The 16,135-nt window shown below is 33.2% G+C and overlaps 1 protein-coding gene across 4 annotated transcripts in view; it reads left to right on the plus strand.

The window, feature by feature from the left end:
- The window catches only part of dacha (dachshund a), a 196,241-nt gene that overhangs the window by 71,240 nt on the left and 108,866 nt on the right, over nt 1-16,135 (plus strand). For all 4 annotated transcript variants that reach the window (XM_073824205.1, XM_073824206.1, XM_073824207.1 and 1 more), the window contains exon 2: nt 1,239-1,354. In XM_073824205.1, the coding sequence (XP_073680306.1) occupies nt 1,239-1,354 (116 nt within the window). The remainder of the gene's footprint in view (nt 1-1,238; nt 1,355-16,135) is intronic.

The raw sequence follows: 16,135 nt of genomic DNA on the forward strand, positions 1-16,135 counted from the left end.
TGTAAGATGTAAACTCAAAATTCAATTAAAAAAGTCAGAATTGCGAGATATAATAGAATTGCGTAATATAACAACTTTTTTTTGCAATTCTAATATTACTACTCTGGAAAATAGCAAAGAATTTATTGATAATAGTTTTTAACTGACTAACAAACTAAGTATATATATATATATATATATATATATATATATATATATATATATATATATATATATATATATATATATATATAATTTCAAGAAAATATACATTTTAATGGCTCTAAACATTAAGACGACTCTATATATATCTATATCTTTCTAATGCTTTATTCAAAATATATTAAATATATATTACTAAAATATGGTTATTATAGATTTAATATATGTGTATGTATATATATATATATATATATATATATATATATATATATATATATATATATATATATATATTAAAACTAAATAAAAAAAATTCAGCTTTATATATATATATATATATATATATATATATATATTACAACCAGAAGTAACCTTTCTATCTGAAAAGGTCAAAATTTGAATGTTAGTTGTACCACAAAAATAAAATAAAATAAAATTAAATTAAATTAAATTAATAAATTACAAAATAATAATATTACTACTATTAAAAGAACTGAAGAATTTGTTTATTTATATATTTTTTAGTGCTTGGCTATGATTAATCGCGATTAATTGCATCCAAAATAAAAGTTTTTATAATATATGTGTGTGTACTGTGTATATTTAGTATAGATAAAGACACGCACATACAGTATATATTTTAAAAATATTTAATGTATGTACATTATGTACACAAAAACGTTTATTTTGGATGCGATTAATCACGATTAATCGTTGCCCAGCACAATATTTAAAGTGTTTTTCCCTAATGAATTTAATAAACAATTACATCAAACTATTAAGGATTTTCTTGTCAAGAACTTATTTAAAATAGGCTTTTTTCTTCTTTATTAAAAACAAATAAGAGATTTAAAAATGCAGTGTATTGTGTGCAATGCATCATATTGTGTCGTGTGTATTCAAGAATTGCTTTTTAATGTATTTTTTGCAAAAATGAACGAGAGTCATTAACTTAAAGGTAGCCTATATTTGGTGCTCACCAATCACAAACTTTAAATCATGTGACCCTGTGACCTACTGTACATACTCAAGCAAAAATATAGAAGCAGATGTATTTCATGTCAGTTAAACCTCATTGTTTGTTTTTTTGTGTGCAGTTCTCGGCCTGGTCGTCCTCCCAAGCGTTCTCTCGGCGTGGCGATGCAGGACAGCTCTCGTCTGCTTCCTCACAGCGTTCACGGACTGCTCTCTCCCAGTCTGCTCTCCCCGACAGGTAAGACCCCCCTCTCTCGCTCACCCACCTGGAAGACCTTAAAATACCAGCTTCACCTGTCAACCAACGACACGCGCTCAGACGGACGCCAGCGTGTAAAACCACGTATATGAACATTTTTCTCATTTGCGCTCGTTTTTTTTCTTCTCTCTCTCTCTTTTTTATCTGTGCTGTCTGTCTTTTTTCCCATCTCTCTCGCTCTCCTTTTCTCTCCTCCTCCCACTCTTCCACCTTCTGCAAATCAGCTCGTATTGATTTTCCCCCTCTGTCCTTCACTGGCCACCACTGCGTCTCAAACAGAGGTTAAACTATTGGATTTCTGTAGCCTCTTTGCTTTTTTCCTGTGCACGCTTTTGCTTTCTCTCCTTCTCTCTCGTCATCCCTCTTTCATCTTTTCTTCCTTTGGAACACAATCTGTTTCGGAGGAATTGTTTTATCGCTTTTAGACCGAAATCCCAAACCGCTGGGCACCACCTGAGTGTTTTGTTTGCGTATTTATATTTACGACTAAACCGCATGTGTCGTTTAACGTCGTGCTCGGATGCGTTACCGTCATGTCCGTTCTCCACTCCTCTTCTTGCCTTTTAGCTTCAGTTCTCTAAATTGCTGATGGTAGTGGCAATTTAGCTCTCACAATGGCCAGAGCGGGTATCGATCTGCGCAGCGCGGAGTAGCCGGAGCAGTCCGTTAGCCGGCCCCGCTGATTGATTTTAGATGACTCTGTTGTTATTTCTGCTGGCCGCTCCGGGGGGGTGGGGGTTGGGGGGGGGCTCTTTAAAATGTGCGTCCACATTTCTCTCAATCCCTCTGCTCATCTTGCCGTCCCCAACGCCAACAAATGTCTGACTTTGGAGGATGTGATGCAATTTGAGAGCATTGCGAGTTAATAGGGACATTGACATTATGGGCCTCATTCATGAAAAGTGAGCGGGAATTTCTCACCTAACATTTTTTTTTTCTCAAAAAACTTATTTTTAAGTTTGGAATCAGTTTTTTGAAAGAAAGTCTCTTTTGCTCACCAAGGCTGCACTTATTTGATCAAAAATACAAGAAAATCTGAAATATTGTGAAATATTATTACAATTTAAAATAACTATTTCTAATATGAATATGTTTTAAAATGTAATTTATTCCTGCGATGCAAGTTGCATTTACAGTATCATTTCTCCAGTCTTCAGTTTCACATGATCCTTCAGAAATCATTTCTTCTTATTATCAGTGTTGTGCTGGTTATTATTCTTGTGGAAACCATGATACATTTTTTAGGAATCTTTGATTAAAGTATAAAGGTTTTTTTATGTGACCCCTGAACCACAAACCAGTCTTAAGTAGAACGGGTATATTTGTAGCAATAGCCAAAAATACATTGTATGGGTTAAAATTATTGATTTTACTTTTATGCCATCTATAGGATATCAAGTATCAGACGTTTTTTCTCAACTTCATTTGGACAACTTTAAAGGCGATTTTCTCAGTATTTAGATTTATTTTTTTTGCACCCTCAGATTCCAGATTTTTTTAAATAGTTGTATCTCAGGCCAAATATTGTCCTATTCTAACAAACTGTACATCAATGGAAAGCTGATGTATTTATGTTTTAGATTATATCTCAATTTCAAAAAATTGACACTTATGACTGGTTTTGAGGTCCAGGGTCACATATAAAGTTTGCTTAGCATATTTGAATGATTTCTGAAGGATTATGTGACACTGAAAACTGGAGTAATGATGCTGAAAATTCAGCTTTGTATCACAGGAATAAATTACATTTTAAAATATATTAACACAGAAATAATTATTTTAAATAGTAACTATATTTGTGACCCCAGACCACAAAACCAGTCTTAAGTGGCACAGGTATATTTGTAGCAATAGCCAAAAATACATTGTATGGGTCAAAATTATTGCTTTTTCTTTTATGCCAAAAATCAAGATGTTAAGTAAAGATCATGTTCCATTAAGATATTTTGTGCATTTCCTACCGTAAATATATCAAAACTTATTTTTTGATTTGTAATATGCATTTCAAGAACTTCATTTGGACAACTTTTTTTTTTTAATTTTTTTTTAATATTTAGATTTTTTTTTCCAGATTTTCAAATAGTTGTATCTCGGGCCAAATATTGTCCTATTCTAACAAATCATACCTCAATGGAAAGCTTATTTATTCATATTTCAGATTATGTATGTATCACAATTTCGAAAAAATCGACACTTATGACCAGGGTCCAGGGTCACAGTTTGCTTAGCATATTTGATTGATTTCTGAAAGATCATTTGACACTGAAGACTGGAGTAATGATGCTGAAAATTCAGCTTTGCATCACAGGAATGAATTACATTTAAAAATATATTAACACAGAAACAATTCTTTTAAATAGTAACTATATTTGTGACCACTTAAACCAGTCTCAAGTAGCACGGGTATATTTGTAGCAATAGCCAAAAATACATTGTATGGGTCAAAATCGACTTTTCTTTGATAGCAAAAATCATTAAGATATTAATTACAGATCTTGTTCCATAAAGATATTTTGTAAATACTTTACTTGGACAACTTTTGGCAATTTTCTTGATATTTAGATTTTTTTGCACCCTCAGATTTCAAATTTTCAAATTGTTGTATCCCAGCCAAATATGATGTTAATTAAAAAAAAACAAAAACTGACCCTTATGACTTGTTTTGTGGTCCAGGGTCACATTTCACAATATTATGGGTTTTACTGTATTTTTGATCAAACAATGCAGCCCTCATGCATATAATAGACTACTTTTAAAGTCAACAGTGTAACTTTTAAGTACGTATTACTTCCAGATGGTAGTCACTGGTATCATTTACCCTTTTAAACACGTTAAATGAACTAAAGTGTTTATTTTGGACTCCATCCGGTTGAGTTTCCAAACCCCTCGGGTCTTTCTGCTGTAATTCCACGCATTAAATCCATGCAGCGCTAAAAGAACGGACATCCACATGTATGTCAGGATGCCTCCGTGTATTCCCCATGACAGCAGTATCAACATATTGTGAAACTTGAGGAGCTGAACTTACACTGAATGTTTATAGCGTTATATAACGTTATATCCTTTCCACTTGCATTTCTTCATTTACTTGTGTGTATTCCAGTTCGAATAGACAGCACACAGTAAAGTGATTAAGTGAAGCTGCTTAAATGTGTAAAATGTTTTATATAATACTTTGACATAGATGTACTGCCCATTGAGACACAGTATTCATGATAATATACCACCTGAAAGTATTAACTTGTAAATGGGCCACAATTATCAAAAACAACTAAATTGTCGTCTTTCACAGCAAATGACTGGATTTGTGACTTTTTAATGAGGTAAAAATGAATGTAATTAGTATTGGTTGTAATACTAATCTAGTATGAATTCTAATTACAGTTGTCCTTATTACAGTCAGTAATTATACAAGTGTGTATTTATAATGAATTCATTATATAAAAATCTATACGTTTATTGCATTATGACATATGTCTATTAGTATCTGTGCGTCTAATCTTAACCCAATAAAGAAACAGTTTCGAAAGTGTGTCCATACATCAGTTCATCACATTAGTTTTTAGTAATACATCCGAGCCGTCGTAACTATTGTCACATTCTAGCAGCATTACTAACACATCAGCAGATTCTGATCAGACTTGTCATTTAATTATTAGCAGCAATTTGTGCTGTTATTTCCTGCTAACGCCATAATTAGGCAGAACAAAGTGGCGGCTCGACTGATACGGCGCTCAGCGGAGGATATCAATGCTCCCGCTCACACTCAGAAAGAGAAAAAAGCAGCCAGAGAGAAGCGTCTCTAGAGAAATGAAGCGTTTTTCTCTTCTCTCGAAACCCTCCGCTGTGTTTCCAGTCAGGACGGAGCATCTGAATGCAGTAGCAGGGGGGTGCTGGTAAACCAGGTGTTGTTGTGAGGTTTGTTTTTAGCGTTTGGTTTCCTGGATTGCTGTTGACAGAAACATTATAAGCCTGTGGCACTTGAGCGGAGTAGAAAGAACGAGAGCTGATATACACCTCTTATGTACAGGACATTAGAATAACGTGTGTTGTTTGGGCTTTAGGCATGATACCTGAGAAGAGGTGTGCTATTACTTTTGAAAACTTGTGATTTTCACCTATGGACAATAAAAACATCAAAAAAATTCTGTGGACTTTTAAGTAGGGACCTTTTGAAAGAGCAACCCAATTCATATATAGAGACCAGAATATCAGTTAAAGAGACTTACTGCTCGTTCAATGTGATTTAAGCTTAATTAATTGTGACCCTGGACCACAAAACCAGTTGTAAGTAGCACGGGTAACCCATATTTGTGACAATAGCCAATAATACATTGTATGGGTCAAAATTATCGATTTTTATTTTATGCCAAAAACCGTAATGATATTAAGTAAAGATCATGTTCCATGAAGATATTCTGTACATTTCCTACCGTAAATATATCAAAACGTAATTTTTGATTAGTCATATGCATTGCTAAGAACTTCATTTGGACAACTTTAAAGACGATATTCTCAATATTTAGATTTTTTTGCACCTTCAGATTCCAGATTTTCAAATAGTTGTATCTTGGCCAAATATTATCCTATCCTAACAAACCATACATCAATGGAAAGCTTTTTTATTTAGTATTCAGACTGATGAATCTGATGACCCTTATGACTGATTTTGTCGCCCAGGGTCACAATTTGGACTTATTTTCTTTATAAAAAAAGCAAAAAACACTGTTATGGTAAAGCAATTACAATAGAAGTAAATGGGGTCAGTTTTGGAGGATTTAAAAGCAGAAATGTAAAGTTAAAATTTAATAAAAGCACTCACGTTTATTCTACTATGAAAATTTATGTATTATTTTGAGCTGTTTTGAGTTGTTTTCGTCCCTATTATGGCCTTTTTAGGTTTTTTTTGTACATTGTCATAGTAATAAAGTTAAAGTTAAGTAAAATTGAATATAAATTCACTCAGAAAAGGTTAGTGAGTAATTTTAGCATACTAAAATCATGTGAACATCTATACAGTTAATGTCGTGTGGCTATTTTATTGAACAGTAAGTGTTTTAAAGAGATAGTTGACTCAAAAAATTTAAATTCTGTCATTAATTACTCACCCTCATGTTGTACCAAACCTCATTTTTTAGACCACAAGTGAAGATATTTTTGATGAAATCCGAGAGCTTTTTGACCCTGCATAGACAGCATTGCAACTGACACATTCAAGGCCCAGAAAAGTAGTAAGGACATTGTTAAAAAAGTCCATGTGGCATCAGTGGTTCAACCATACTTTTTGTGCATAAAGGAAACAAAAATAACAACTTTATTCAACAATTTCTACTCTTCCCTGTCAGTCTTCGACGCACATTCATGACAGTACCACAATGGATGTTTCCTGACACGGAAGAGAGGAAAGTCTTGAATAAAGTAATTTGCAATAAAAAGTATTCTCATAGCTTAAAAACATCACGGTCGAACCACTGATGTCACATGGACTATTTTATCAATGTCCTTACTATCTTTCTGGGCCTTTAACATCATAGTTGCGTTGCTGTCTACGCAGGGTCAGAAAGCTCTTAGATTTAATCAAAAATATCTTAATTTGAGTTTTAAAGATGAGCGAAGGTCTTACGGGCTTGGAACGACATGAGGGTAAATAAAAATCTAATAATGTCTATGCAGTTCACCATATGCGGGGTAATTTGACTTTCAGACTTCTCAACTCACTGCATGTTCGGGGTTCGAGTCTTGGCCCACCGCTGATAACAGATAACTGATGGGCGGCACTGATACGAAATGTCAGCGAAAGGACACTTGAACACCCTCTCAAACACACACATTCCCACACACACGTCCCCGGCCTTCCATCTCATACATACACACTTGTAGAAAGCGACTTTTACACAAACCTGTCTGCAAACACACACACATATAGACACACACACACACACACACACACACACACACACACACACACACACACTCTGTCTCTCTCTCTTTCTCTGTGGGTGAAAACAATTGCAGGCCTAGCTGGTGACTTTGATGAATGACATGTCCCTTTGGGGAGCAGTTTCTCCATCTGTTTATCCCCCCTTCTGTTGCCCCCCTCCCGAAACTCACTCACACACATGTGCAGAAACACACAGCGCACTCAGTGCAGGAGTATTTAAGACTGCCGCTGGCTCCGTCATGCACCTGTAAGCACTCTTGCACGCACAAGACATCTTCTTTTTCAAGCACCTAGAGTTGTTGTTGTACGTTGTTTCTGATATTTTTCTTTTTTTGGCTACTCAAGGAGATTTTTTGATGAAAATGGTAGGTTGCTTGAAAAAATTGTCATCTGGTCAGACTAGAGGTCAATGTTAATTTTGCAGTTCGCAACTCATTTACTTTCTTAATGCAATATATTTCTAAGTTAAATGATATTAAATGACAAAAAACATCAGGCCATGATTATATCAATCCAGAATTGGTTTGAAGCTGAAAATTTAGTGTTTAATGGTGCAAACTGCTTCTTGATAAGCACGGCCGATGCAGGTTTACACTGTGACTTCTTCCCTTGTCTGTTTTAGAGCTGGTCACTTGCGGTGCACTCCGACTTGAGGGGTTAACTATGTGTGTGTGTGTGTGTAGGGAAAGAGCTAGGATAAATAAAACATGGAGATCTGTTTAGTGACATATGGGCCAGTGCAGCCCGTCTCCTGCATCCTAATGAACGCTAAGCCTTTCAAACTGTGTGAGACGAAAGCTTTGTGCTGCCAGGAATATAGATATCAGCAAGAACCAGTGAGCGTTTACGTTTGGCTAAACCTGTGATTCACGGCAACATCAAACTTAATTCTGCACTTTTGTAAAATGTCGTAAAGAGTCATGTGTTAACGCGCATCTTGAAGTGGCACAGTCGTGCAGATTTAACATATGGCAGTCAATTGGCAAGTCATCTGAAAAAAAATCCACAGTTGAACACAAATTAAGCTTGTAATTTGCAAAATTTTTTTATTTTTTTGTTCGGTTCAAAAGAAAATCTTCACACAGTCTCAATGTCATTAGCACATCTGGGATTTTTTGACATCTTTTTTTGATCTCTGACAAAGGTGACAGTCTCTGACATCTGTACAGTCTTGGCAGAATTGTCTAAAAGCCTTTTAATCCCGAGGGTTACATTTGTGAGCCAAATTTAAAGTTTGAAGACAAAGATATTAATGTATGTATGCATACTTTCACAGCTTAATATGCAGAGACGCAACAAATTTAACTGACCAGAAATTCACTCTAATTCAGCAATAATGTTTCTAGCCTTATGGGAGGCATTTTACTGCCTGTATGTAAATATGAATATACTGTGAATATATTGATATATTTTGAACAGCTGGATTCAAATACACTAAATCAAGTAGAACAATAGAAAACACTTTCTATGAACAATGACTAAAAACATAAACAACATCAAATTGAGCATAAATCTTGACACAATTGAAAACAAAAATAATTCATTTAATTTAAGTTATAATCAAATGTGATGCATCACACCAGGACTTGGTTTTTCACGGTATTATACGATATTTTTTAAAGATTTTTAAAATCATTTAAACATTTTTTTTACTGTAAAAGGACATTATTATTATTTTACATTAATATCACATTAATATTGTCCAGTGTTTTACTGTAAAATTACATTTGTTGCCCATTACATTTATGTTTTTTTCACTGTATATGGTGAGGTTGGTAATTTAGGCAATTTTGCAGAAAAATCTAAAATGTATCTGTGGTTTTACTCTACGTTTAACACTTAAAATATATATGTATATACATTCATTTATTATTTTTAAATTAATTAATTATTAATTATTATTATTATTAATTTATGGTTTGCAAAAAAGTACACTACCAGTCAGAAGCTTTTGATTTTTCTAATGTTTTTTTTTTTTTTAAAGAAGTCTCCTCTGCTCACCAAGCCTGCATTTATTTGATCCAATGTACAGCAAAAACAGTACAATTTTTAAATATTTTTACTATTTAAAATAACTGTTTTCCATTTGAATATATTTTAAAATGTAATTTATTCTGGTGATTTCAAAGCTGAATTTTTAGCATCATTACTCCAGGCACATGGTCCTTTGGAAATGATTCTAATATTCTGATTTGCTGCTCAAAAAAACAAAAACAAAAAATTATACTGACTCTAAGCTTTTGAATGCTATAGTGTATAATGTTACAAAAACTTTTTCATTTCAAATAAATGCTGATGTTTCTGTTCCTCAAAGAATCCTACTCAACTCAAACTGTATTAAACTGTTTTAAAAATTAATAATAATAATACAAATAAATGTTTCTTGAACAGAAAATCAGCTGATTTGAATGATTTCTGAAGGATCATGTGACACTGAAGACTGGAGTAATGTTTAGATTTAATCAAAGGAATAAATTACGTTTTAAAATATATTTAAATGGAAAGCAGTTATTTCAAATATTAAAAAAAACATTGATTTTACTGTTTTTGCTGTACTTTGGATCAAATAAATGCAGGCTTGTTGAGAAGAAGAAGATTTAAAAAACATAAAAAATCTTGTTGTGTATCTTATGCTCAGCCAGGCTGCATTTATCTTACAAATTTATACAAATGTTATTACAATTTAAAGAACTCTATTTGAATATAGTTTAATATGTAATTTATCCATAAGATGAAATGCTGAATTTTCAGCATTATTACTCCAGTCTTCGATGTCAAATGATCCTTCAGAAATCATTTTAATATGCTGATTTTGCTGTATTATTGCCCATTAATTTTTTTTTTTTACTGTATATGGTGAGGTAATTTCTGTATTTTTTTTTTTTTTATAAAATCTAAAAAGTAACTGTAGTTTTACTATAAGTGTGGAAAATTAATTGTAAACTAGTAATGTTAATTTGCACCTAATTAACGCTTTCCCTGCTTGTAACTTGTTTCTGCATAGTCCTTCTGTAACACACACACACACGTGCACATAAACAGATCTCCATCTGCCCCCAGGTGCATAGGTGGGTGGCCTTCAATCCCCATTTAATGAAGGCTATGCTTTTTTTTTCCGGGTGTGATCTGCCTGTCTTCAAACACACTAGCGGGAGACGTCTCAATAGCTCTTTATCATTGCAGGCAGAGAAAAAAACAAAAACACAAAGACATCATAATTACAAGAGCACGCACAGGCTCGGGGACGGAGAGACTTAGAGCACAGGAGAAGATCTTCAAGTGTTTGTTTCCACCGCTCTTCTGATAAAGACAAGTCTGGCCGCTCTCCGATGGCTTTCCAGTACTTCTCCCGCACTTCCTTCATTGATCTACTGAAGCGAATAGACGGGAAAGGATGAGATGTTTTTATTTTTTCACGTTCTTTAAACAATTTGTCCTCACTTATCACTGCACACATTTCTTCTAAAGGTGAAGGAGGCTAATATGTATTACCTTATCAAATCAGAGCACTGAAACTATTTTGTTTCTTGACAGAACCATGGTAAACTGCAGCAGTACAACTATAATAAAACCCTGTAGAATGTAGAGTTTGTAGTACAGTGTTGAATTTGTTACTACAAATTCAAATTGTCTTTAGTGCCACAGATCAATAAATCATTGGTTTACCTCAACAATCGTGGTATAACTAATGCATTTGCACTAAAACCAAAGACTTTAATTTTAAAGTTAACTACAGTAACGCTGATCTGCAAAATGTTCATTATTTTTACCAAAATAAGAGGGATCATGCAAAATGCATGTTATTTTTTATTTAGTACTGACCTGAATATGATATTTCACATTAAAAGATGTTTACATATAGTCCACAGTAAATAATACTTGAATTTATAAAAATGACCCTGTTTAAAAGTTTACATACACTTGATTCTTAATACTTTGTTGTTACCTGAATGATCCACAGCTGTTTTTTTTTTTTTTGTTTGTTTAGTGATAGTTGTTCATGAGTCCCTTGTTTGTCCTAAACAGTTAAATGGCCTTCTGTTCTTCAGAAAAATCCTTTAGGTCCTACAGATCCATCTTGTCACACTGAGGACAAGCATTAAGAGCCGAGGGTGAAAACTTTTGAACACAATGAAGATGTGTACATTTTTCTTATTTTGCCTTATTTTTCATTTAGTACTACCCTTCAGAAGCTACAGAAGATACTTGCATGTTTCCCAGAAGACAAAATAAGTTAAACTTACCCTAATCTTCAAAAAGGTTTCAAAAGTTTTCACCCCCGGCCCTTAGTGCATTGTGTTTCCTTCTGGAGCATCAGTGAGCGTTTGATTCTTCTGTAATAGTTGCATATGAGTCCCTCAGTTGTCCTCAGTGTGAAAAGATGGATCTTGTAATCAAATAGTCATTGTTGGAAAGGGGTTAAATAAACAAAAATGCTGAAAACAAATTAAATTTGAAGGTAGATCCCTAAACTTATTATTTTACAGCGGTATCAAGAACTACAGGAACTATTTAGGCAGAAACAAAGGCATATTAGCTATTAAACACATCAGCGAACGTCACCCTCTTCAAAGTTTTGCATACATGCACGTCTTTATTGAAGAATTAATAGCTATTGAGACGTCCACCTACAGAACTCAAGCGATATGATACTCATCTGTCTGTTTGTCAGCCGCTGGCCTCCTTATCACTGCACCGCTCGGCAGCGTTAACTCTATAATTAGCCACTTAATTAGCAAAGGGGACTTGATTGACAGTTTGGAGCCAATGACTCACGTTCAGGACGAACGTCTAAGCGTATGTGTGTTGTTCGAGTGTGCTAGCGCCGCTGGCGACACATTAAGACCCACCTTAAGATCAGTCCTACACTCGTATGCCAAAAACCTCTTATGTTAGCACAAGTCAGTCGGCGTGTGTCACAGATTACAAAAGTGGGATTAGTTCTGGGGAATGATACACATTTGGTAATCCCAAATAAATGATGGCGTCTTTATGAAGCCTTGGAGTGGCAAATTTCAGTCAAGTGTCTCGGATGAAATATCGTATAAGTAGAATCCTTCTTGCTGCTGGCGTCGTCTGACAACTTATTTGCAGTAAAGCAATTTCTTGGTAATTGTTCCAACTAATGATTAGTTTACGATGCCAGAGTGTGATATATGTGACCCTGGACCACAAAACCAATCTTAAGTAGCACGGGTATATTTGTAGCAATAGCAAAAATAGATTGTATGAGTCAAAATGATTGTTTTTTCTTTCATGGCAAAAATTATTAGGATATTAAGTAAAGATCATGTTCCATTAATATATTTTGTACATTTTCTACTGTATATATATCAAAATTTAATTTTTGATTAGTAATACGCATTACTAAGAACTTCATTTGGACGACTTTAAAGGCGATTTTCTCAATATTTCGATTCTTTTGCACCCTGAGATTCCAGATTTTTTAAATAGTTGTATCTCAGCCAAATATTGTCCTATCCTAAAAACCTTACAACAATGGAAAGCTTATTTATTCAGTATAAAATGACCCTTATGACTAGTTTTGTTGTCCAGGGTCACATATATCAAATGTGATGCATCACACCAGGACTAGTATTAGTATTATTATAGAAGTAGTAGTATTATTTTACATTAAAATTGCATTAGTATTGACCTGTTGATCATAATATCGATTTTCACTGTGGACTATAAGGTAATGCACATCATTGTACTTGTACTTTGGCAGTAAAATTGCATTTGTTGTCTATACATTTTTCACTGTATATGCAGAGGTTATTATAATTTTTTTTAATTAATTTATGGTTTTCAAAAAAAGTGTCTTATGCTCACCAAGGCTGCATTTATGTAAAAAAAAAAAAAAAAAAGAAAAGAAAAGAATGGTAAAGGTAACGCACATGTTTGTACTACATTTTTACAGTATTTTACAGTAAACTGTACATGGTGAGGTAATTTGGGTAATTTTTATAAAATATAAACTTTTATTGTGGTTTTATTGTAAGTTTAACAATTAAAATGTATGTTTATTTATTTTTGTAATTATATATATATATTTTTATTACTTTTTAAATCAGTTTATGGTATTCAAAAAAGTGTCTTATGCTCAGTATTTTACAGTAAAATTACATTTGTTGTCCATTCATTTTTCACTGTACATGGTGCGGTAGTTTAGGCAATTTTTATAAAATCTAAAATTTAATTGTGGTTTTACTGTGTTTAACAATTCCAAATATATATTTACTTCTTTATTTTTCAATGATTATTATTTTTTTAAATTAATTTATGCATTAATTAAAAAAATAATAATGTTAAAGATAATGCACACTTTTAATGATTATTATTTTTTAAATTAATTTATGCATTAATTTAAAAAATAATAATGTTAAAGGTAATGCACACTTTTGTACTTAATTTTACAGTAAAATTACACTTGTTGTCTATTCATTTTTATCTTTACTGTAGGCTTATTAATTTCAATATATATATGTATGTTTATTAATTTATTTGTTTAATATTATTTTATGATTTTCAAAAAAGTCTTATGCTCTTATGCTTAAATCTTATGCTCACCAAAAAAAAAAAAAATGGTAAAGGTAATGCACACTTTTGTATTTTACAGTAAAATTACATTTGTAGTCCATTCATTTTTTTACTGTACATAGTGAGGAATTTTTAGGTAAATTTTATAAAATCTAAAACCTAATTGTGGTTTTGCCATCATAGCAGTATTACAGTTTTTTTAAAAACTTGGTGAGTATAAGAGACTTCTTTCAAACGGAATGTGTGTGTGTGTGTGTGTGTGTGTGTGTGTGTGTGTGTGTGTGTGTGTGCGTGCGTGTGTGTGTACCTGGTATTCATCACGTTGTGGGGACCAAATGTTCCCACAAGGATAGGAATACCAGTAGATTTTGACCTTGTGGAGACATTTCTCAGGTCCCCATGAGGAAACAGGCTTATAAATCATGCACAATGAGTTTTTTTGAGGAAGTAAAAGTGTGCACAATCTCCTGTGAGGGCTAGGTTTAGGTGTAGGGTAGGTGTAGGGCCATAGAAAGTACGGTTTGTACAGTATAAAAACCATTACGCCTATGGAATGTCCCCATAAAACATGTAAACCCAACATGTGTGTGTGTGTGTGTGTGTGTGTGTGTGTGTGTGTATGAAAGTTATATTTTTTCTTCAAGTGTTAATAAAGTGTTAATAAGCAGTAAGCAGAGAATCAAGCATCAAGAGGTTGTATGAATAATCTGTCCATGTTAATTACCCATCAGGGCACCTGCAGCTAAACGAGCTTGTGCTTACCAGAAATAGTTACTGTTCTCCATGTGAAGGGCATCATCACACGCTCACACACGCACGCTCTGGACACCTAATACAGAATTTCAATATAAACACACACTGATACACACACACACACTCAAAGAAAAAAGGGCCAAAAAAACAACAAAGAGTCTCCGCGTCCCACAGCGAGCTTTATTAATTTTGACAGTGCAGTATGTAAATGCCTATTTTAGTGCTTACGCTGCTAGTTAGCAGGTATCGGCCACGCTGACACTTCTTCCCCTTGAATAAAAAAAGGGAAAAAAAGAGAGAATGTCAATAGCGCATCGATAAAGTCACGCTAATTTTTACAACGCCGTCCTCCAGTTTGCCCTCATCTGCACATTTTTTTTAACTTAACATCAAAGTTCAAGATCTGACTTCGTTAATCTGGTATTAAAATGAATAAAAGGGTGACCTTGTCCAAATCAATAAGTCAGTGGTGAAACACGCTTTCAACGTTCAGAAAGGTTACACAAAGGTTAGCCTTCAAGTGCAGCACCAGCATGCCGAGGGGAGACGCGATAGAGAGACAGATGCTCAGCGTTTTCTCTTTCAGGACGCTTGTACTCGCTTTGTTGCTGAGACTTGGGAGCTCATCCTTTCTTGCTTTTGTTGTGTAGCTTATAGACGAACATCTCACGGTATATAAGACGTGTTTTAAGATGAAGTGGGAAAGGAGAGATTGTCTTGAGTTGTGATCAAGACACTGTAGAGCGTTTGTTGACAGACAGGCTCTGCTCTACTGCCCTTTGGTCGCCCTCAGAACGAACACCCATAATCCCTTAGTGGGATGATTTACTGAACCACAGTCTGTTCCAAGAACCTGTGTATTTCTGGAACTAAAACTTAATTTAATTGGCCTTATCAGCTAACTAAAATATGTACTAGTTCAAGTACCAACAAACAAAAAACAAACAATACAAAACTAACTAAAATGAACAAAACTTAAATTAATAAAAAAAAATAAAACTTAAAAATATGAATGATTTAATGTGTGTATTTATATATTTAATTATTAATAAATTATTAATTTTGATATAACTAAGTTGTTGCTGAGTATTGTTATTAAAAAAATTAATTATATTAGTACATTATTTTTCTCTGTTATTATAAAATATGCAGAAAAATGTAGCAAAATAATAAAATAAATATAAAATATATAGAAAATAATGATGATGATGATAATAATAATAATAATAATAACAATTATTATTATTATTATACTTGTGCACTGTTTTTCTCTGATGTTTTTAGTTTTCCTAGTACCTGTTATTAGAAAATATGCAGACGAAAATAGAAAAAAATTATTCCAGAAAAATAAATACAAATATATAAATTATTATTATTATTATTATTATTATTATTATTATTATTATTATTATTATTATTATTATTATTATTATCAATAACAATGTTTTTCACAGTTGTTCTAGTAGCTGGTATTGAAAAAATATGCAGCCAAAAACAGAAAAAAAGAATTCCAGAAAAATAAATAC

Source organism: Garra rufa, chromosome 19 (genome assembly GCF_049309525.1).
Source record: "Garra rufa chromosome 19, GarRuf1.0, whole genome shotgun sequence".
In the NCBI taxonomy this organism is placed as follows: domain Eukaryota; kingdom Metazoa; phylum Chordata; class Actinopteri; order Cypriniformes; family Cyprinidae; genus Garra; species Garra rufa.